The sequence below is a fragment of the Garra rufa genome, chromosome 3, assembly GCF_049309525.1.
Source record: "Garra rufa chromosome 3, GarRuf1.0, whole genome shotgun sequence".
In the NCBI taxonomy this organism is placed as follows: domain Eukaryota; kingdom Metazoa; phylum Chordata; class Actinopteri; order Cypriniformes; family Cyprinidae; genus Garra; species Garra rufa.
In genome coordinates this window covers 40,078,404-40,100,869 of record NC_133363.1, presented here as the reverse complement: position 1 = coordinate 40,100,869, position 22,466 = coordinate 40,078,404, and the positions used below count along the sequence as shown (strand labels likewise).

The 22,466-nt window shown below is 36.5% G+C and overlaps 1 protein-coding gene across 1 annotated transcript in view; it reads left to right on the top strand.

Annotated features, from left to right (window-relative positions):
• bbox1 (butyrobetaine (gamma), 2-oxoglutarate dioxygenase (gamma-butyrobetaine hydroxylase) 1) overlaps window positions 1-21,445 on the top strand; it is a 25,082-nt gene extending 3,637 nt beyond the window's left edge. The window contains exons 2-8 of the mRNA XM_073837056.1: window positions 3,421-3,800; window positions 6,365-6,479; window positions 12,654-12,852; window positions 17,600-17,705; window positions 18,272-18,468; window positions 18,830-18,996; window positions 19,879-21,445. Of these exons, the coding sequence (XP_073693157.1) occupies window positions 3,444-3,800; window positions 6,365-6,479; window positions 12,654-12,852; window positions 17,600-17,705; window positions 18,272-18,468; window positions 18,830-18,996; window positions 19,879-20,039 (1,302 nt within the window). The 5' untranslated portion in view covers window positions 3,421-3,443 and the 3' untranslated portion in view covers window positions 20,040-21,445. The remainder of the gene's footprint in view (window positions 1-3,420; window positions 3,801-6,364; window positions 6,480-12,653; window positions 12,853-17,599; window positions 17,706-18,271; window positions 18,469-18,829; window positions 18,997-19,878) is intronic.
• Window positions 21,446-22,466: the final 1,021 nt, after the last annotated feature.

Here is a 22,466-nt window from a genome sequence, read left to right as displayed (position 1 = left end):
CAAATTTTGCATTTCATTTAGAAATCAAGGTCCCAGAGTCTGGAGGAAGACCAGAGAGGCACAAAAGGTCAAGCTGCTTAAAGTCCAGTGTGAAGTGTCCACAGTCAGTGAAGGTTTGGGGAGTCATGTCATCTGCTGGTGTGGGTCCATTGACTGTGGACTTGATAAAAGACAACGCAGCTGTCTACCAGGAAATTTTAGAGCCCTTCCTGCTGCCGACAAGATGATGACTTTATTTTCCAGCAGGATTTGGCACCTGCCCACAAAGCCAAAACTAGCAGTACCTGGTTTAATAGCCATGGAATAATTGTACTTGATTGGCCGGCAAACTCCCCTGACTTAAACCCCAATGAAAATCTATGGGGTATTGTCAAAAGTAAGATGAGGGAACAGAGACCCCGAAATGCAGATGCGCTGAAGGCCAATATCAAAGCAACTTGGGCTACCATAACACCTCAACTGTGTCAAAGGCTGATCGCCTCCATGCCACGCCGCCGTGATGCTGGAATTAGTGCAAAAGGAGGCCCAACAAAGTACTGAGGACATAATACAATACATTACACGCTTTTCAGAAAGGCCAACATGCGTTTAAGATCCTTTTTTTATTGGTCAGATGAAATATTCTAATTTTGTGAAATACTGGATTTTGTTTGTATTTAATCCATAATCATTAAAACTGCAACAAATAAAGGCTTGAAATATTTCCCTTTGTGTGTAGTGAACTAATATAACATACATGTTTCACTTTTTGTAACAACTTATTGAAATAAATGGACTTTCCCTCAATATTCTAATTTTTTGGCACATACCTGTATAAATCTAACAAGAAACTATGGCTGCCAACAGAATAAAATAACTTGGATTAATGGACTAAAAACACTGATAATTTGACATCCAAATGTACTAAAACAATTTATGACATTATCATGACGTGTGATCAGTCGGCCATATTGGCAGCACTAAATATTAAAAAATGCCACTAAACTGAACAAAACTAGCATATTTTGCTGATTATTGCTGCTAAAAATGATTTATATATATATATATATATATATTCTATGCATGTTTTGGGCTGTACTATAGACTGCCAAAAGTTTAACTTTACCACCTATTAACTTAAAAATATTGCGCCCTTACCTGCTTACTAAGTCGTTCTCTACATGATTTAGCAGCTTCCACACGTTTTTTTTATGGTTTAGACAGCATAAATTAGCAGAACAATGTATTTAGTAGTACATTAACCGTGCAATCCATGCTGTTGTTTACATCCGAATATCACCAATTTGGCCGCACATCTGGGTAACTGGCCAAACCGTGACATAAGTGCAAACTCTTTATTGTTATTATTATGATTATGACACTGAACAGTGGATACTCTTTTATATATATTAATTTGGGTTTTGTGGTGTATTTGAAATTGTAATGAATCTGTTCAACTGTTCATGTTTTATTGCTTAGGTTAAGATTTTCTGTAAAACTGTCCAAATAAACAAAGTGTAAAATAGTCACATTTTTCCGATTAGTGCAAGTAGGATTGAAGAGCAGAGTTCAGTAAGTTTGATTAGTATGGCAGTGCTAAAGTCATCTGGTCACCTTAGCCCCAGATTAGCTTTGCTTTTATCTTGATTACTTTGATGTAATACTGTTTGTACTGAGTGTAGACAAAGTTACGCACCCTTACAGTCATTCAGCTAATTCAGATCTGGATGACGTCATTGCATTAATCATTTATCAAGAGCTAACTCAGCTTTTGGGCTTTCAGACAAACAGCACAACAAACGGCCAGTCACCTGCCTTCTGTAGGAATCAAATAAATTATAGTATGTAATATAAATTGCATATATAAAACAAACTAAACAAAACTCCAGGCTGGCTTGTGATTGTGTAGGGAACAAAACATTACACATTTTACATTTTATTTGACACATTTTACTGTAAGTTTCTATTACACTACCTTCTAAACGTTTGGACTCACTAAAATTTTAAAAGAAATTAAATCATTTATTCAGCAAGGATGCATTCAATTAATCAAAAGTGACAGTAAAGACAATTATGCATTCACAAAAGCTTTCTATTTTAAATTTATGCTGTTTTAATTGACTGCATAAGAGACTTTTTTCAAAAACATAAATCTGACCAACCTCAAACTTTTGAATAGTTGTGCAATCATTCTGAAGCAGTTTGATGACTGTACAGCAGAACCTTTTTAGTTTTTTAAAACTCATTATTACGTCAAAAGTTTTTTGATAATCAAGATTTACACTACCAGTCAAAAGTTTTTGAACAGTAAGTAAGTAATAGTAACAGTCTATTTTTACTATTTCAAATAACTGTTTTATATTTGTGACCCTGAACCAGTCTTAAGTCGCTGGGGTATATTTGTAGCAATAGCCAAAAATACATTGCATGGGTCAAAATTTTTGATTTTTCTTTTATGCCAAAAATCATTAAGAAATTAAGTAAAGTTCATGTTCCATGAAGATTTTTTGTAAAATTCCTACTGTAAACATATCAAAATGTAATTTTTCATTTGTAATATGCATTGTTAAGAACCTAATTTGGACAACTTTAAAGGTGATTTTCTCAGTCTTTTTGATTTTTTTGCATCCTCAGATTTCTGATTTCAAATAGATGCATCTCGGACAAATATTGTCCTATCCTAACAAACCATACATCAATGGAAAACTTATTTATTGAGCTTTCATATGATGTATAAATCTCAGTTTTGTCAAATTTAACCTTATGACTGGTTTTGTGGTCCAGGGTCACATTTGAATATATTTTAAAATGTAATTTATTCCTGTGATTTCATAGCTGAGAAAGCTTTTAATTTCAGATAAATGCTGATCCTTGGATCTTTCTATTCATCAAAGAATCCTGAAAAAAATGCACTCAACTGTTTTAAATATTAATAAGAATAATAATTCTTGAACAGCAAATTAGAATGATTTTTGAAGAATCATGTGACACTTAAGACTGGAGTAATGATGCTGAAAATTTATCTTTTATCACAGGAATAAATTACATTTTAAAAAATATTCAAACATAAAGCAGTTATTTTAAATGGTAAAAATGTTTTTTTTACATTTTTACTGTTTTTGCTGTAATTTAGATCAAATAAATTCAGGCTTGGTGAGCAAAGAGACTTCTTTAAAAACAAAAAAAATTGTGTATTTATAAAAAAAAAAAAAGTCAAAATGCAAAATGTGACATTACTAAAGACTCCAAAATGGAATTGCAGATGCCTGATAGCATTTTGCTTTATGTTTACTTGTCATACCTGTTCACTGCTCACATTCATATCCACTATTTACAGCACATTCTGCTGTGGTGACTCAACCAGTTACTGAGTGAAAGGTGGTATGAAAGGGAGTGTCTGGTATATGAACGCAATAACATTCATACATTCTGTGTCCTCAGAGACCAACTAATCACAAATCAGGATGTTATCCTATCTTACTCGCTGGGTGTCCAGAGGTGCTATCCAGGCACTGAAGGGGACAAGCAGTCGGCCTCAACTGGTCAAGACACCTCATATTGGGAATCAGACACTGGCAGCAGCTCCTCTGCCATTCACTGGGGGGAGTCCAGGAGTTAGACAGGCCCGGGCAATGGACCAGGAAAGACTACTGCAAATTGACTGGGATGATGGAAGTTGCAGTTTCTATCCATTCACTTGGTTAAGGGACAACTGCCAGTGTCCACACTGCACACTGCAGTCAGCACAAGCACGCAGCCTGTTGTTCTCAAATCTAGATGTGCACACTGGAATGGACCAAGTACAGCTGATGGACAATAAGGTTGGTCTTGGTAAGCAAAGCTTAAAGGGATAGTTCATCCTAAATTGAAAACTGCCATCATTTACTCATTATCACGTCATTTGAAATGTAAATGACTTTTGTTTTGAAGAATGTCAATGCTGTTCTTTTTGACACAGTGAAAGTGGAAGTGGAATAGAGCTGTTGCATTCCATAAACATTCCGTTGTGCTGTATTCCAGGTTTATTCACTTTCCACTGTGGTGCTTTTTCGTCATTTTTAAAGCTTAATTGCCATTTATTTTCATTGTATGGCAAAGTTAACAATTCAAGGCCTGTTCACATCAAGGTCGGTAACTGTAAAGATAATTATAACAATAATTATATTATCATCCACACCCACACATGATAACATTCTGTTTACTGTAAGAACATGCTGATGTTTCGTCATCACAAATGCAGGGTGGATTCTGATTGGCTGTCATTGTTTTTATCATTCATTGATTAGCTATCATTGATAGTGATTTCAACAATATTGTTCCTCTGTGCTCTCATTGTTATACTGTTTTTAAATCTATATAATTAGCATTATAGTTATCATCTTTGATGTTTGGAAACAAAATGAAGAGAGTTAATAAGAATTTTCATTTTTGGATGAACTATTCCTTTAAATCTGACTCTGTATTAAAACATCCTGAGACTAAAGGTACTGTTAGGTGACATTTTGTAAACAAAATTCATTTATTTAGATAGGAATCTACAGTTGAGGTCAAAAGTTTAAACACACCATGCAGAATTTGCAAAATGTTAATTATTTTTCCAAAATAAGAGGGATCATACAAAATGCATGTTATTTTTTTTATGTAGTACTGACCTGAATAAGATATTTCACATAAAAGACGTTTACATACAGTCAACAAGAAAAAATAAAAGTTTAATTTATAAAAATGACCCTGTTCAAAAGTTTACATCAGCTGTGTTTTTTTTTTAGTGATAGTTTTTCATGAGTCCCTTCTTTGTCCTGAACTGAAGTTTAACTGCCCGCTGTTCTTAAGAAAAATCCTTCAGGTCCCACAAATTCTTTGGTTTTTCAGCATTTTTGTGTATTTGAACCCTTTCCAACAATGACTGTATGATTTTGAGATCCATCTTTTCACACTGAGGACAACTGAGGGACTCATTTCCAACTATTACAAAAGGTTCAAATGCTCACTGATTCTTCAGAAGGTAAAACTATGCATTGAGATTAACTTTGAACAATGAAGATGTGTAGATTTTTCTGATTTGGCCTAAATATCATATTTTTTATTTTATTTAGTACTGCCCTTTAGAAGCTACAGAATATTCGTGCATGTTTCCCAGAAGGCAAAATAAGTTACATTTACCCTAATCTTCAAATTCCAAAAGTTTTCACCCCTGGCTCTTAATCCATCGTGTTTCCTTCTGGAGCATCAGTGAGTGTTTGAACCTTCTGTAATAGTTGCATAAGAGGCCCCCAGTTGTCCTCAGTGTGAAAAGATGGATCTCAAAATCATACAGTCATTGTTGGAAAGAGTTCAAAAATACAGAACAGCAGGCAGTTTAACTGTTCAGGACAAACAAGGGACTCATGAACAACTATCAGTAAATGGAAAAAAACCCCACTGTGGATCACTGAGGTAACAACACAGTATTAAGAATCAAGTGTATGTAAACTTTTGAACGGGGTCATTTTTAGGAGTTCAACTATTATTTTCTCTTGTGGACTATATGTGACCCTGGACCACAAAACCAGTCATAAGGTTAAATTTTACAAAACTGAGATACATACATCATATGAAAGCTCAATAAATAAGCCTTCTATTGATGTATAGTTTGTTAGGCTAGGACAATATTTGGCCGAGATACATCTGTTTGAAAATCTGGAATCTAAGGGTGCAAAAAATCAAAATATTGAGAAAATCACCTTTAAAGTTGTCCAAATTAAGTTCTTAACAATGCATATTACTAATCAAAAATTACATTTTGATAGGTTTACAGTAGGAATTTTACAAAAAATCTTCATGGAACATGATCTTTACTTAATTTCCTAATGATTTTTGACATAAAATAGAAATCAATAATTTTGACCCATACAATGTATTTTTGGCTATTGCTACAAATATACCCCAGCGACTTAAGACTGGTTTTGTGGTCCAGGGTCACATATGGAAACATCTTTTATGTGAAATATCTTATTCAGGTCAGTACTAAATAAAATAATATCATGCATTTTGCATGATCCCTCTTATTTTGGTCAGGTTTTTTTTTTTTTTTTTTTTTTGTGATTTCACAAAAAAGATTTCACACCAGTTTTAAGATGGTCACACATATTCACTGTGTTGACCAACAAAAAGTTGCTTGGTTTGAAACAGACTTCTGTGTAAGCTGTGCTTTAGACATTTTCATCACCTAAACACTGTATATCTGATGTAGTATTGTAATTATTGCTGGTTAAGACAGGTAGGAAGTCTGGTGGAGGCTCCTCCAGCACACAGAAGATCAGCTATTTTAGTCTTTTCCAGCTAGGTTTACATGCAAGTCATTAAAATAGTACTTAAACCTGTTTTTTTCTGAAACTCATTGTAGGTGTCTATTACTTGGCCTGATCAGCATAGTAGTGAGTTTGACCCCGACTGGCTAAAGAAACGCTGTTTTTCTTCTGAGGCAAGACAGGCTCTGCAAGAAGAGCTCTTCCTTAATGGTAGGTTCATTGCCATATATTTGTGTTCATTGCTATAATCTTTGAAATAACCAATTTTTTTTTTTAGCTATATACATCTCTAATCCTTTGTGGTTTATAATGCATGACCAATATAAAGGAATGTACTTTACATAGCAAAGCTGCAGTCCAGTTATGCAGACAAAATGCTCTCAGCCTGGTTTTGTCATTATACTCTTGATTCAGGTATATACTGTTTGGGTGTGTGAGGTGAATCTAGCCAATATATTTGTTGATATCCTGACACAACACTACCACTATTAAGGCACACTTTTAATCGAAACAACACATTTTCCTGATTCTTTTAGTTTAATTTTTTAAATAAAATGAAACCCGGATGGGTTTTGTTTTTTGTTTTAGACAATGATTTTTAGGATAGCTTTATGTAGTTGAAATGCAATCATGTAGGTTAATATTTGTGCATTATTTGAATTAATGTGTGGCGCGTGTGGTCTGGACAGCATCTACTTTTGTAGTGTGCAGGCATTTCTCCCCAGAATCGCCCCTTAATGGAAAGACTTTTTCCACTTCCTGCCACATGGAATAGAGATTTAAGGCCATTTGAGAAGAGTGAGCTGTTGTGCTTACACCACTCTTGAGGGATGCTGCGGTTGGAGCAGACTGAACGATGCGTCTGCCAGAACAAGCATCCTGTCCATATTTACGTGTCCTGAGATTTTAAGATTAAATGTTCAAAATTAATGCATGTCACTGGGGGTTTACAACAGATTTTGTTGGCCACAAAGTTTTAAACATCTTACTATTGCGATTTTTCCCTTTAAAGTTTAGGAAGTTATGCTGTTGTTGTGTTCAAAGGCACAAAAGGCATCCCCATGTGCCCTTTAAAACTAAAAGACGACCAATAAACTTCCACGGTTTAAAACATAGACTACACATCACAAGTGTCTGCTTCTAGCTGAGGTGTAAAACACACAAGGCTTGCATGTGTTTAACAAAGCTCCTTAACTGGCACATAATATGACAGTCCTGCCCCTCGCTTTAAGACCTCCCATATAAACTCTCTTCAAACTGCCTGAAAGAGGCCTGTAAAGCTCTCACCTTGCGATAATACGTCTGTCTTGGGCAGTAATCTGCCATTAGCCATTTCCTGACAGGTTAGCACCATTTGTAGACCACTGATGTGTCCTTCATGGTGTTACTTAATCTCTCTACAGAAGAGGACCAAGAGGTGCATCAATTTTTTTTTGAACTCCAAAGTTTTATTTAAGTGCGGTGAACGTGGCTTATTTTTGTGGTGTTTTTTTTCAGAAGTGAGGCCAAATTGCTGTGTGAATGTATTAAAAACAATTTAACTGAGACATCGGATGCCTGTTGTCCACAAGTTGGTATGATTCTTTAGGGTCTTCACAAAATTTCTGCAACATACTTTGGATAAAATTTCTCAATGGTCGTGTAAAACAAGACCTTTTTATACCTTGTCAAAAATGGCTGTGTTAACAGAGACCCGTTTCAGTGCATGTCTCTTTAAATGATAATGAGCTACTGCTCACTCCACCCCTCTCTTCCATTTTTGTGTGTATTCATTGGCACATTACCATCAAAAAACAAAACTAATCCACTGCGTCCTCAGTGTCACTAATGTTAGAAGAAAATGAAACTCTTATGTTCACTTTTACATCCAAATACAAAACACTTGCATTACTTACATTGTTGTCGCTACAGCTGCTCAAGTGTAAAGAAAATGGCTGACAGCATACAACTGGCTGAGGACGGAAATATACTGATACGGGACAGTCCGTCAGCAATCATGGGCAGGGCCTGAGCAATATGATGCCATACTGCTCAGAGAATCAAAATGGCTTGATAACTAAGACTGTTAAGGTTTTTTGGGGATTAAAAAAAAAAAGAGTGAATGGATTTTTATCATTGTAGGGTGGTTGTGTCCACATACTGCTAACATACATTTATATGCAAACACCATGTAAAAGTGAATTTTGTATCCAATGTCCCCTTTAAAAGTTTTTTTTTGAGAGATAAGGATGCATTGATCCTTGATTATAAATTACAGTAAAGACAATTCTAATCTTAGAGGACATTTTTATTTGACATAAATGCTGTTCTGTTGAACTTACTATTCATCACAGAATTCCAAGAAAATGCATAAACATTTCCTCAAGGATGTTAAGCAGCAAAGCTGTTTTTTGTTTAGCATTGATTATAATAAGAAAATGTGACAATGGCTGGACTAATGGCTGCTGAATTCAGCTTTTATATCACAAGAATAAAAATAATTTATACAGTAACATTAAAATAGAAAGAGTTATTTTTCTTGAAAGAATAAAGCACAGTAGAATTTTTCGTGACCCAGTGAACTGATCCACTTAAGGAGGTTTTCTAGTATGGCTCTGTCTCATTTACAAGAGGGCACAAGTGTGCTTTACTGTGGTTTCAGCATGTCCTGGTTCAGCTGACATCATGCATGCAGTGACATCATGATCCTTCAGAGCACCAAGACCGCATTGTTCCCATCTAAGTTCAAAAACAGCAAAACGGTCACATGCTGCATTAGATGAAAAACAGTTCACCATTCCCACACAGAAAAAGACCACACTGGCACAGGACAGAGAGTAAGATTACTTAAATAACAGTTGAAGAAGTACTTCTAAAACCTTATTTTCCAAATGGCCTATGGAAAACTAATGGCTCGACTCAAAAGAGGTGTCTTACTTCATTTTCTTGAAAAACTGTTTTTAGGATGCTGCACACATGCACATTGAGTTATTTAAATCATACAAATCCATTTTCCATATCCCATTTGAAAATGATCACTGTAAGTGGTTTTTGAGCTTCTGTCTGTCCTGTTCTTGCTGAACTCTGCTCTGTGCTGAGCTCTCAGTAGGGACTCTGTTGACTGAGTTTGACTGGACGTAGCCGCCTGCCAGCTACGGCAGCCACGGCTTCACATTACCGTGGCTGGAAAAATCACAGAGGATATGCTGAAGGAAACTGTTCAAGCGCACATAAGCTGACACCTTTCTTTTCCGGCATGCCTTTGTGTGCATAAATGTATGTGTTTCCATCTGTTTTAGAGACTGAAAGGGTCATTGAAAAATAAAGTCAGCTTTTATTAAAGTGTCTCAGAAGCCCCAGCTGGACAGACTGATAGCATGATATTAATCTCTGGCTCTGAAGTCAGCATTAACACTGCCAGGAAACCCTAGTATGTCAGCGAGACAGAGAATATTACACATTACACGCTCATAAGAGCCCAACATTACTGACCTGAACTGACTTAACCACTTCACCCTGGGCCCAGTGCCCAGCTCACTCGCTTTCTCTCTCTTTTTCAGTCAAATTCATGCCAGAACCTTAATGTTAGTGTTAGATTGTGGGTATTTTCTCTGTCTTGTCTGTCAGTCAGTTCTAGATTTGTTTGCGTTAACTTGATTGCAGGTTTATATGATTGCATATTCTTATTTCTGTCAGTGTATTATCATGACTGATTTAGCAACAGGGTTTCCTCACTCAGGGTTACATCTGTTTTCAATGCATTTTGTCAATTTGAAACTAGACATTTTATTATAACTATGGTTGGTGTTAACAAAATACAATTTTAGTAAAACTGCTGAAGCATTTTTCTAATCTAGCAAATGTGCATTCAGTAACAAACAGCCATGTTTTATTTCAGTGCCTCTAGTGATGCCAAACAGAAATGCATCAATAAATGTTTTTAGACAGGTTTCCTAAACATTCCCCCATCTTTCATTGTTTAGATCTCAAGCCCTCTATTCACAGAATGTTAGTTATGAGCCACAAAGAGACAGGTCTTATACAGTTGAAGTCAAACATTTACATCTGCAAAATGTTTTAAAATTTTACCAAAATAAGAGGGATCATACAAAATTCACGTTATTTTTTATTTAGTACTGACCTGAATAAGATATTTCACATAAAAGATGTTTACATATAGTCCACTAGAGAAAATAATAGTTGAATTTATAAAAATGACCGTGCTCAAAAGTTTACATACACTTGATACTTAATACTGTGTTGTTACCTGAATGATCCACAGCTGTTGTTTTTTTTTTTTTTAGTGATAGTTGTTCATGAGAGCCTTCGGAAAAATCCTTCAGGTTCACAAATTTGTTGGTTTTTCAGCATTTTTGTGCATTAGAACCCTTCCCAACAAGATGTTGAGATCCATCTTTTTACACTGAGGACAACTATGGAACTATTACAGAAGAATGCATTTAGAGTAAAAAACCTTTTGAATTTGAAGATCAGGGTAAATTTAACTTACTTTGTCTTCTGGGAAACATGTAAGTAGCTTCTGAAGGCCAGTACTAAATGAAACAAAATACATATATTTAGGCAGAATAAGAAAAATGTACACCTTCATTCTGTTCAAAAGTTTACACCCCTTGCTCTTAATGCATCGTGTTTCCTTCTGAAGCCTCAGTGAGTGTTTGAACCTTCTGTAATAGTTGTGTATGAGTCCCTCAGTTGTACTCGGTGTGAAAAGATGAATCTCAAAATCATACCGTGATTGTTAGACAGGGTTCAAATACACAAAAATGCTAAAAAAAACAAAAACAAAGAATTTGTGGGACCTGAAGAATATTTCTGAAGAACAGCAAGCAGTTTAACTGTTCAGGACAAACAAGGGATTCATGAACAACCTATCACTAATAAAAAACACAACTGTGGATCATTCAGGTAACACCACAGTATTAAGAATCAAGTGCATGTAAACTTTGGAACAGGGTCATTTTCATAAATTCATAAACTATTATTTTCTCTTGTGGACTACGTAAATGTATTTTATGTGAAATATCTTATTCAGGTCAGTACCAAATAAAAAATAACATGCATTTTGTATGATCCCTCTTATTTTGGTAAAAGAATTAACATTTTGCCGATCGGTGTATGTAAACTTTTGACCTCAACTGTACATCTAAGAAATCTGAAGCATACGTCATGACAAAGTATATTGAGACGAGTATCTGTGCCAGATGGAAAGTCTCTTATTGCTTACCAAGGCTGCATTTATTTGATCAAATCAGTAATATTGTGGAATATTTGTGGATTAGAAATAATTTAGAAATATAACAATTAGTCAGCAGTTCTTTCACTTGATGGTCCTGAACTATGGATTAGTAGATTTCTGGATTCTCTACATGAAAAATTCTCCAGTGGAACAGTTTTCTAAATTGAGAGAAGCTGAGAAAGAGGTGCAGGGCTGAAAAATACTTCTACAGCACAGAGGTCCAAGCCATGAATTACAGACATAAGTGCAGAAAGTTTGCTCTCACGTGAACATTTCTCTAGAGGCCATCTGTGGAAGCAGACATAAGAACCAGAGTTTTCCAGTAGTATTCCTTCAAACACGCAGGCCCTCACACAGTGTTCTGACCAATGTGTTCTGGCCTTAACCCTTACACACACACACACACATGTTTGTTTTTGTGAATTGTGGGGACATTCCATAGACGTAATGGTTTTTATACTGTACAAACGATATTTTCTATCACCCTACACCTTCCCTACACCTAAACCTAGCCCTCACAGGAGATTGTGCATATCTTTACATTCTCAAAAAAACGTATTCTGTATGATTTATAAGCCTTTTGAAAAGTGGGGACATGGGCAATGTCCTCATAAGTCACCCTCTCCTTGTAATACCTATGTCATACCCATGTTATTACACCAATTTGTGTCCTGATATGTCACAAAAACAAGGTACACACACACACACACACACACACACTCCCTTATTACGTTAAGACAGACACTAAGTGCAGCGTTTCTTTCTACCATGTGTTTATTTGCACTGTAAATCAGGGTGCTTAAAGAATGAGTAACAGAGATAGGAAAGATAGAAAGAAAAACATGTTTAGCTTGGAAAGGATTTTAGCTACTTTTTAGTAATGCTGACATCATTCCCACATAATTATGTAGACTTGAGCCACTTTTGACTTTGTTTTTTAATTTACCACTGGACTTTCCAATACAGAGTTTCCTGAACTAGGCTTGCGAGTTGCTAAATAACAAATAATTAATCAAATCTCAAAAAACTGTTTAAAAGTTATGAAAATAAATTATTTTAGGGTCATGACACTAGAGTAGACACTAAGCTGTGTTATTGCTTTGTATTGTGTACTGTAATGTTTCTTTATGTACTTATCTGTGTTTCAGAGCGTGAATACTGGGATTCAAGTCTGCAGATCCCTACAGGAGATTTTCAGGAAGTATTACACGATGACAAGGCTGCCCTGGCCTGGCTAGAAGCTTTGAGACGCACTGGCATTGTCTACCTGAGGGGGGCGCCGGCAGAGCAGGGCCAGGTGGCCAGACTGAGTCAGAGGATTGGGTATCTACGGCTCACCTTTTATGGGTATGGTCTGAAGCTTTGGCTACACTCTACTTAAAGCAATGAGATGCCTATTCTTATATAATTATAATGATTTAACAATGTTAGTGAGCAGACAGTGGGATAATAGGATTCATTTTCATACTGACAACAAGTATTACTACTTACCCTGTGATCAAGAACATACTGTATGCAAAAATATTTTGTCACTGGAAATATAGAGTGTTTTCACAACATGTCATCAATTGGCCATACTGGCGGTACTGAATGAAAACAATGCCACTGAACCGAACGAAGCTCGCATATTTAGCTGATTATTGCTGCTGAAAGTGGTCAGTTATTGTCAAGTTTTGGGCTGTACTAATCAGTCAGACTGGAAAAAAAACATTTGGAGTACTATACACTGCCAAAAGTTATAACAAATCAAGGAGAAGGAGGCAAATAACGGTTGAGGAACAAAAAGTGTTTGTGGTTAGCCAAACAGAACCAGGATTTCCAGGGCAAGAATCTTGACAAATTTAACATTAATATCTTAATACTGATCGCACGTATCTTTACCACCTATTAACTTTAGTTTGTCAAAATATTGCGTCCCTTTCTGCTTGACTAAGTCCTTCTCTATATGATTTAGCAGCTCCCACATGGTTTTTCCATGGTTTAGACAGCATAAATGATCAGAACTACGTATTTAGTAGTACATTAACCATGTAAACCTTGCTGTTGTTTACATCCAAGTATCACCAATATGCCCACGCATCCGGGTAACTGACCAAATCGTGACATAAGCGCAAACCCTCTATTACAAACACAGTGGTAGTACTCTAAGTTTCTCAAAAATACCATTTCAGAAATCGTTAAACTGATTTTGAACATCTGTGACTGAGTTTACACCAAAAATTGTGCAAAACTGCTATTTATGCCAGAACTGCCATTCTCACTCCAAAATCTACAATGAAATACAAATAACCTGCTGCAAAGAGCACAGACCTATCGTTCATGGAAAAAGTAAAACGGTGTGGTGAGTAATGTGGTCTGATCTTCCATCCTAATGCGTTACATCTGGACAGGTTTATAATTGAAGCAAATAAAAAGTCCCTCAAACCACAATGTCTGTTGAAAACATAGTAGGAGATATGTATGGGTCAGGACATCTGTCTCATAAGGTCTGAGGATTCTCTCAAACAGCCAAAGCCATTTTATAAGACGGAGTCCATCTTGAACTCACCGTGATTGTTCAATGATTCCGACTTACCGCAGTTGTTTGATGAACTTGGAGCGAGAGCGTGTAAAAGAACAGGCTAACAAAATGCTAACACAATCTGCTTAAGCGGTTTAGATTAAAAAGCGAACCATGTCAAAGTAGTTTGATGAATAATACCAGAAATATGGTGTTAAATAAGTTATATTTTATAGCTATATACACTGTAAAAAGTTTTTACCAGTTTCAACTTAAAAACTTAAAGGTGCAGTGTGTAGATTTTTGCGGCATCTAGTGGTGAGATTGTGAATTGCAACCAACGGCTCCCGTCCACCGCTCACCCCTCCCTTTACAGAAGCTACGGCAGCCGACACGGGATTAAGATGTCGTCGTTTTAGACAGCAAAGAGTAATTGGGTTTCTTTTAAAACGTAAATTAAGCAATTATATTTACTTAATAATTCAATAAAACAATGTTATTGTGAATATTACAGTTACATGTTCATCATTGTGTCAGTGTTTTTCCGCTAGAACAACAGTGATGAAACGCGATCTGTAGAGCAGTTTGTCCGTTTAGGGCTACTGTAGAAACAATACGGCGACTTCCATGTGAGGGGACCCGCGGTGTATGTAGATATAAACTGATAATTCTAAGGTAATAAAAACATAATGGTTCATTAAGTAAGGTCTTTATACACCCCTGAAAACATAGTTATGTATACTATATTGCATTTCTGTCTAGAGATCATCTTAAATATTACACATTGCACCTTTAAGTTTAGCAGCTGCCTTAAGATTTTAAGTTAAATCAACTTAAGTCATTTAAACTCACAGGTTATATCAACTCATTTTATTGTAATAAGTTAAAATGACTTGTAGTTTTAAGCTGATTTAACTTAAACACTTAAGGCAGCTGCTGAACTTAGGTTTTTAAATTGAATCTGGTGAAAACTTTTTACAGTGTAGTTTTGTAGTATTATTCGTCTTTACTGTCACTTTTGGTCCCTAATGCCACCTTGCTGAATAAAAGTATTAAAAACAACAACTTACTGACCCCAATAGCTAGTTTTTTAGAACACCAAAACTTGTTAGACAGCATTTAAGAAGGATTATAATTAGGCAATGAATGACCTTACCTGCCATTATACTTGGTAGTGGTATGTTGTCAGGTATTTCAGTTATTTTGTCCATCCCTGAGAAGAATAACGGTTGCTATTACCTTTCTTTCTAGTCCTTAATTCTCTTTTTGCAACACACATCTTGGCTGTTGACTTAAGAATAAGGTAGTGTATAAAATTGGTAATGCAAGCATAGAGCCAGTCCATTGGGCTGTTTCGTTTGAATAAAATTGTCACATTATGAGTCATCTGTCCACACCATCCTTTGATGAAAGCATTTTGTGCTGTAACCGTTGGCCAACAATCAGAACAATGTTCCATCTTAAAAAACAGAAACAAAACCTGCTACTTACGCCATCTGAACGAATGCAAAATGGTGTGAAAGAGCTTTGCTTTCGGTTCGGTTCAACTTGTTCCATCGTACTAGACTTAGTACGCCAATTTTATTAATCTATTGAAACTGTGATGTATTTTCTTGCTAGACACCAAAGCCTCTCGCAAGAACATTTTTAATAAGAAAGGATGAGTGAATGGAAACCACAGCCTAGGACAGACAGATAGAGGAGCTGGAGAGAAGAGAGAACAGAGACAGACACACCGTAAGCTTCTGGCTGTAATCACAATCCACGCATGTGAGCTCCCTCTCAGCTGACACCTGTTATGTGACAAGCTGAGTGATTTAACAGTGCACTAGCCCCAGGAGCTCACTCAAACTGGACAAAAAGTTGCTTCACCTGACCCTGACTGGAACAAAAAGCACCGCATCTGCCAAATCAAGGTTTTACTGGCTAGGGATCTTCAGGCTGAAGGAGGAGGCCATGGTGTGTCTGTCATGGAGGATTCCGGTCTCTAATATGGTCTTAACTACCTTATTGAAACCACTAATTTGTCTAATTTCCTTTTGAAAAGCCACACATACTCCTCTTTCACACTCTTCTTCCTTCCTTTGTTTTCAAATTGACAACAGGAGAAACTGTTTTTCACAGAAGTATAAAATTCCTCTAGGTTTGGGCTACCAAAGTGAATAAGGGTTACAATGTTTATTTATTTTTTTATCCTTTTTAATGGAAAAAAAAATAAAATAGTGTTTCCAGATGAATCAACTGAATCAAAAAGTCTAGTTCTGGATAAGTAATGATCTCTGTAACATCATTACATAATCAGCATTTGCTTTTTTATTGTCTGTTAAAGTCTTGTAAAAAATCTGTTTCCTATTTTATTTGTTACTTCTAGTAAAATAGCTAAGAAAAGAAACTAAGTTGTGTCAGACTTGTATTCAGATAATCTATTAATATCTAGAGCAAAATTCAGTTAATTTTAGAAATAAAACAGTGAAAAAACCATAGTGTTTTCTAGGGCTGTCCCCGAATAGTCGAAGATTCGATGCATCGATATGCGGAGCCTGATTCGACCACCGATCTCACAGTCGAATCTTCGCGGGTGAAACGAGCATCATTCCATTTTGCCAATATGGGGGTGCTCAATGTCTAATTGCCCCTCCTAACCCATTCACACACACACATAAGCCTAGATGATTCGACTATCGGTCGACTATAGAAAGATTCGAAAATTCTGATTCGACTATGAAAATTCATAGTCGGGGACAGCCCTAGTGTTTTCACAACGTGTCACCAATCGGCCATGTCGGCGGCACTAAATGTAAACGATGTCACTGAACCAAAAAAAACTTGCATATTTTTCTGATTATTGCTGCTGAAAAATGGTCAATTATTGTCATGTTTGGGCTGTGCTAATCGGTCGGACCGGGGAAAAAAAACGTTTGGACTAATATAGACTGCCAAAAGTTATATAAAAATCAAGGAGTAGAGTGCAAAAAACTGTTTGAGGAATAAAAGTGGTTTGTGGTTGGCCAAATTGAACCAGGATTTCCAGGGCAAGAATCTTGACAACATTCATGTTTGTTCTTATCATTTCCAGTCAGGCAGGTGAAATATTAAAGCTAATATTTATTAAATTAATACTGCTTGTACATATCTTTACCACCTATTAACTTTAGTTTGTCGAATATTGTGCTCTTTCCTACTTACTAAGTTCTTCTCCATATGATTTAAAAGCTTCCACATATTTTTTCTCAGTGGTTTAGACAGCATAAATTAGCAGAACAACATATTCAATAGTACATTAAATGTACAATCCATGCTGTTGTTAACATCAAAGTATCTCCAATATGGCACTTTTTTTTCTTTGTGGTTCACCAAAAATTCATGACCAAAAAATCACTATTAAGTTCTTGCACTGCGTTGTCACAACAAAAATGTCTGCTTTGTTCATTGAAGTGATTCCTTAGTCTTTAAATTCACTCTCAAGACCGTACTAAATCGAGTAAGCATTTTACGGCTGTGGTTTCCTACAATAAATACATGGAGAGATGCAGTAAAACTTTACAAGCCCAGAGTCACCTGTTCTGATCTATCGCCCCCTCTGTGATTTCACAGACACACGTGGCAAGTGGAGGACAAACCCATGGCTAACAATGTTGCCTACACTTCTGGAGAACTGAACCTGCACACAGATTACCCGGCTCTGCACCATCCACCTGGGGTGAGTTCTCTCTCACACACACACACACACACACACACACACACACACACACACGTTGGGTTTACATGTTTTATGGGGACATTCCATAGGCGTAATGGTTTTCATACTGTACAAACCGTATTTTCTATGGCCCTACACCTAAACCTAGCCCTCACAGGAGATTGTGCACACTTTTACTTCCCCAAAAAAACTCATTGTGCATGATTTATAAGCCTGTTTCCTCATGGGGACCTAAGAAATGTCCCCACAAAGTCAAAATTTACTGGTATTACAATCCTTGGACATTTGGTCCCCAGAACGTGATAAATACAAGGTACATACACACACATACACATATCATCCTGTGCTGCGTTACTCATTAAGTGAATATATGCATTCTTGTTTAGATCATGAAGAGACTGTGTTTTTCAAATTAAGCTAATTAAAGCTAAACCCTAAATAGATGAAATATTTCTACGCCCTAAATAAATAATAAAATAAAATTAAATAATTAATGATTTTTCTGAGAGGACTGCTGTTGAAATTCCTACAGTATGTGTGTGTGTAACCACTGGTTTTGTGTGTAGGTGCAGTTCCTACATTGTGTCCGTCAGGCCGATCAGGGCGGTGAGAGTGAGGTGGTTGATGGGTTTCACATGGTGGAGCAGCTCCGTAGGGAGGATCCCGAGGCGTTTAACATCCTCTCCTCTCTCAGGGTGGATTTCACCGACAGCGGTGCTGACTACTGTGACTTCAGTGTGCAGTCCAAAAACCACATTATAGAGTAAGACAGACTGTGGCTCCAGCAGACGCACACATACGCACATAATCACGCATAGCTAATGCAACGGATTAACGTTGTCACATCTCATCGTCATCAAACTCTGACTACACTGAAGTAATGTAAAACAGCACCATCTCATGGTCAGTTGTGGAACTAAGACTCATAAGAGCTAAATATCTACGAATGAATGTGTTTATTAGGATAGAAAATTCTGCCGTCATTTTTGTATCCGACATGTTGTTCCAAACCGTTCCAAAATGGTTGCTCGTTTCGACGCAGTTATAAACAACATCACACTGTGGTAACGTTAGTTCTCATTAATTCTGGTAACTTTTAATACTAACTTGTATGTAATGTGCAGTGTGGACTCTGAGGGTCGGGTGACGAGGATCAACTACAACAACGCCACACGAGACTCGGTGCTGGATATACCTCTGCATAAGGTTCAGCCCTTCTACTCGTCTCTAAAGGCCTTTGTGGAGCTGCTCAGCAGGCCTGAAAATGTGTTCACTTACAGAATGGAACCAGGTAAGTCTGGTCAGAAAGAGCCACACAGTTATAGCTTACATTTGTACTATATTTGCACTTACGTCATGGTTTGGTCAGTTAACTGTATGTGCGGCCATATTGGCGGTACTCGGATGTAAACAACAGCATGGTTTGCATGGGTTATATACTACCAAATACGTTGTTCTGCTAGTTCATACTGTCTAAACCATGTGTGGAAGCAGCTAAATCATATAGCGAAGGACTAGTATGCAGGAGAGCACGCAATATTTTGACAAACTATAGTTAATAAGTGATAAAGATTCGTACAAGCAGTATTACTTAAGATATTAGCCTAATATTTCACCTACCTGACTGGAAATTATAAAAACGAACTTGAATGTTGTCAAGATTCTTGCCCTGGAAATCCTGGTTCAGTTTGGCCAACCACAAACGTCTTTTGTTCCTCAGACAGTTTTTTGCTCTCTTCTCCTTGATTTGTTTTAACTTTGGCAGTTTGTAGTACTCCAGATGTTTCCCCTGTCCGATCGATTAGTACAGCCCAAAACATGACAATAATTGACCAGCAATAATCAGCAAAATATGCGAGTTTTGTTCGGTTCCATGCCATTGTTTATGTTCCGTGCCGCCAATATGGCCCACACTATAGTTGACGGTCATAATTGCATAATAGGCACAGAGGAAGGATTTTCTATCAACTTAAATGTCTTATGAATTTGGGATGAGATTTTTCCATTTTAAATCTAATGCCAGGGTTTTCAAAACATTCACTAGAATTATCCCATGTTTCAAGTTTTTTGAATCCCAAAAGCTTGCTCTTTGCTGCTATCCTTCTTACTAAACCAAATATGACAATGTATGAATAAGAGACTGATGCTGGTTGTTCATTTCATCTCTGCACAGGTGACTTGGTGACCTTTGATAACTGGCGTCTGCTGCACGGCCGAAAGAGTTACCAGTCACGAGGTCAGAACTTGAGACATCTAGAAGGAGCATATCTGGACTGGGATGAGGTCATGTCCCGTCTCAGGGTCCTCCAGAAAGCTGTCCGTGGAGATAGTTAGACACTACATCCACAGTGACAGTTATGAGAGAAGGGAAAGTTGATGTCTAATCAGTCCTCTGGTTTTGGGCTAGTGTTGATTCATGATAAGCTTAAACACATCTCTTCACTGTAGAAAGCTTCAGGTCTTAGGGATATTTTCCGCTGGGCATTTCAGTTTTGGCGAGTAGATATTGTTCTGTAGCTAATGTAATACTACTATTGCGGCCTTTTACTGAAGGGCTCTTGGAGTCTTCAGCTCTTTCTTGCACTTAGAAAGTGCAGTCGTTTTCTTTGTCTTGACTTAATAATAGTTCTTTGACAAAAGGGACAGTTTGCCAGAGGTAATTTGGTTTTAGTCTTAATATATTAAAGGGATAGTTCACCCAAAAATGAAAAAATTCTGTCATTAATTATTCACTCTCATGTTGTTTAGTTTGTGATGTAGATCATTTTTCCTTTTTAGCTCTTACGTGTTACACATATGGTGTCAACAGGACTAAATGTTGTCTTTGCCAACCTTTGTTTGTTTTACAGGGATTATTAACAGTCAGTGCATTTCCCTCTCCTGCACATAAATGTTGTAAGACCAATCATTAATATATGATTTTTACCCACAAATGTGACCTTGGACCACATAACCAGTCATAAGTAGCACGGGTATATTTGTAGCAATAGCCAACAATACAATGTATTGCCAAAATCATTAGGATATTAAGTAAAGATCATGTTCCATAAAGATTTTTTTGTACCATAAATATATCAAAACTTAATTTTTGATTATTAATATGCATCGCTAAGATCTTCATTTGGACACCTTTAAAGGTGATTTTCTCAATATTTTATTTTTTTTGCACCCTTTTTTTCAGTCGTATCCTAACAAATGATACATCAAAGAAAGCTTATTGATTTAGCTTTCAGATTATGTATAATTTCAAAACCTTTATGACTGGTTTTGTGGTCCAGGGTCAGTTTCCCCTTTTACTCTCTAATGAATCATTTAAATGATATTTGATTGTATTGTAAATAGTAGTTCGGACAATGGGACATTGACTCTCAAAGAGAAAAATGTTTCCATGCTACAAAATTATTTATAAGCTGATATCCAAAACAAAGTGTCTCTGTTTTGATATACTGGCCAATTTGTACTGATGCAGCAACAATGCAAATATAGCTCATGTGGCTAATAAGTATAATTATTCAATTACTTGCAAACCTGCTATAGCCTATTTTTATTTTATTTTTTTGTAAATAGACAATGTTGATGTTTAAAGAGCTCAGGATTATGAGCACCTCCAGTGGGCTTTTTTGGATGGGCCTCAACGTAAACAATGCAATGTTTATAAAAGTTGAAGTGTTATGATGTTTTAGCAAGACTCTGACAGTGATTTCTTTTTTCCAAAATCACAATAAAATACATTTATTATATATAAAGGTGTCACATTTGTTCTTCATTAATCCACTTACACGTTCTGGCAAACTTCTGCATTTACATCTGGAAGATGTATTTTTTAGAGTGTTTGCTCAACTGCAATACGCCTATAGGATGTTTCCTATCAGATGTTTAATAGATGTCTATTAGATGTCTTTAAGATGTTTATGAATTAGAATGTATTTAAAACTGACATCTTACAGACGTCTGTCAGATGTTTGTACACAGCAGATGCTTTCCAAATCAAACGATCTTTAACAGACACCTTGCAGTCGTACGTGTGCTATCTGAGTATAAATCAACTGGGTCAGTTTTTAAATATGTTGCTAATATGAAGGCTTTTGATGAAAAAAAAAATGTAAAACTGATTACAGTGTTTCCCTCAGACTTCCAATTCATTAGCTGCTATAAGGAAATAACATGCAATAAACAGTGAGAAGGGATAGTTGCCCCAAAAATGAAAATTTGATGTTTATCTGCTTACACCCAGGGCATCCAAGATGCAGGTGACTTTGTTTCTTCAGTAGAACAAAAAGGAAGATTTTTAACTCAAACCGTCGCAGTCTGTCAGTGAAATAATGGCAGTCAATGGTTACCAAATCTTTAAGAGTAAAATAAAAACAGACAAAACCAAATTAAACCCTGCTGCTCGTGACGATACATTAAGGTTTTAAGACACAAAACGATCGGTCTTTGCAAGAAACTGAACAGTATTTATATTATTTTTTTACCTGATATATCCAACTGTCCTATGCGCGTACACATGTAACATGCCGGATGCTGAGCACGCGCTCTGGTGTAGTACACGCAAATGCCGGAAGCGATCTGTCGAGTTTATACGACACTCATTGTTTACACAGTGCACAGAGATTGTGGGTATAGCGGCTATTCAAAATGGTACTTACTTGCGCATATCCAGTTTGTTTAAACCGATTTAAAGCTAAAAGATTACGTTTACTTGCACGAACTCATCCAGGACTGTTTACCGATTTGCGTTCGTTTGCGTATACTACACCA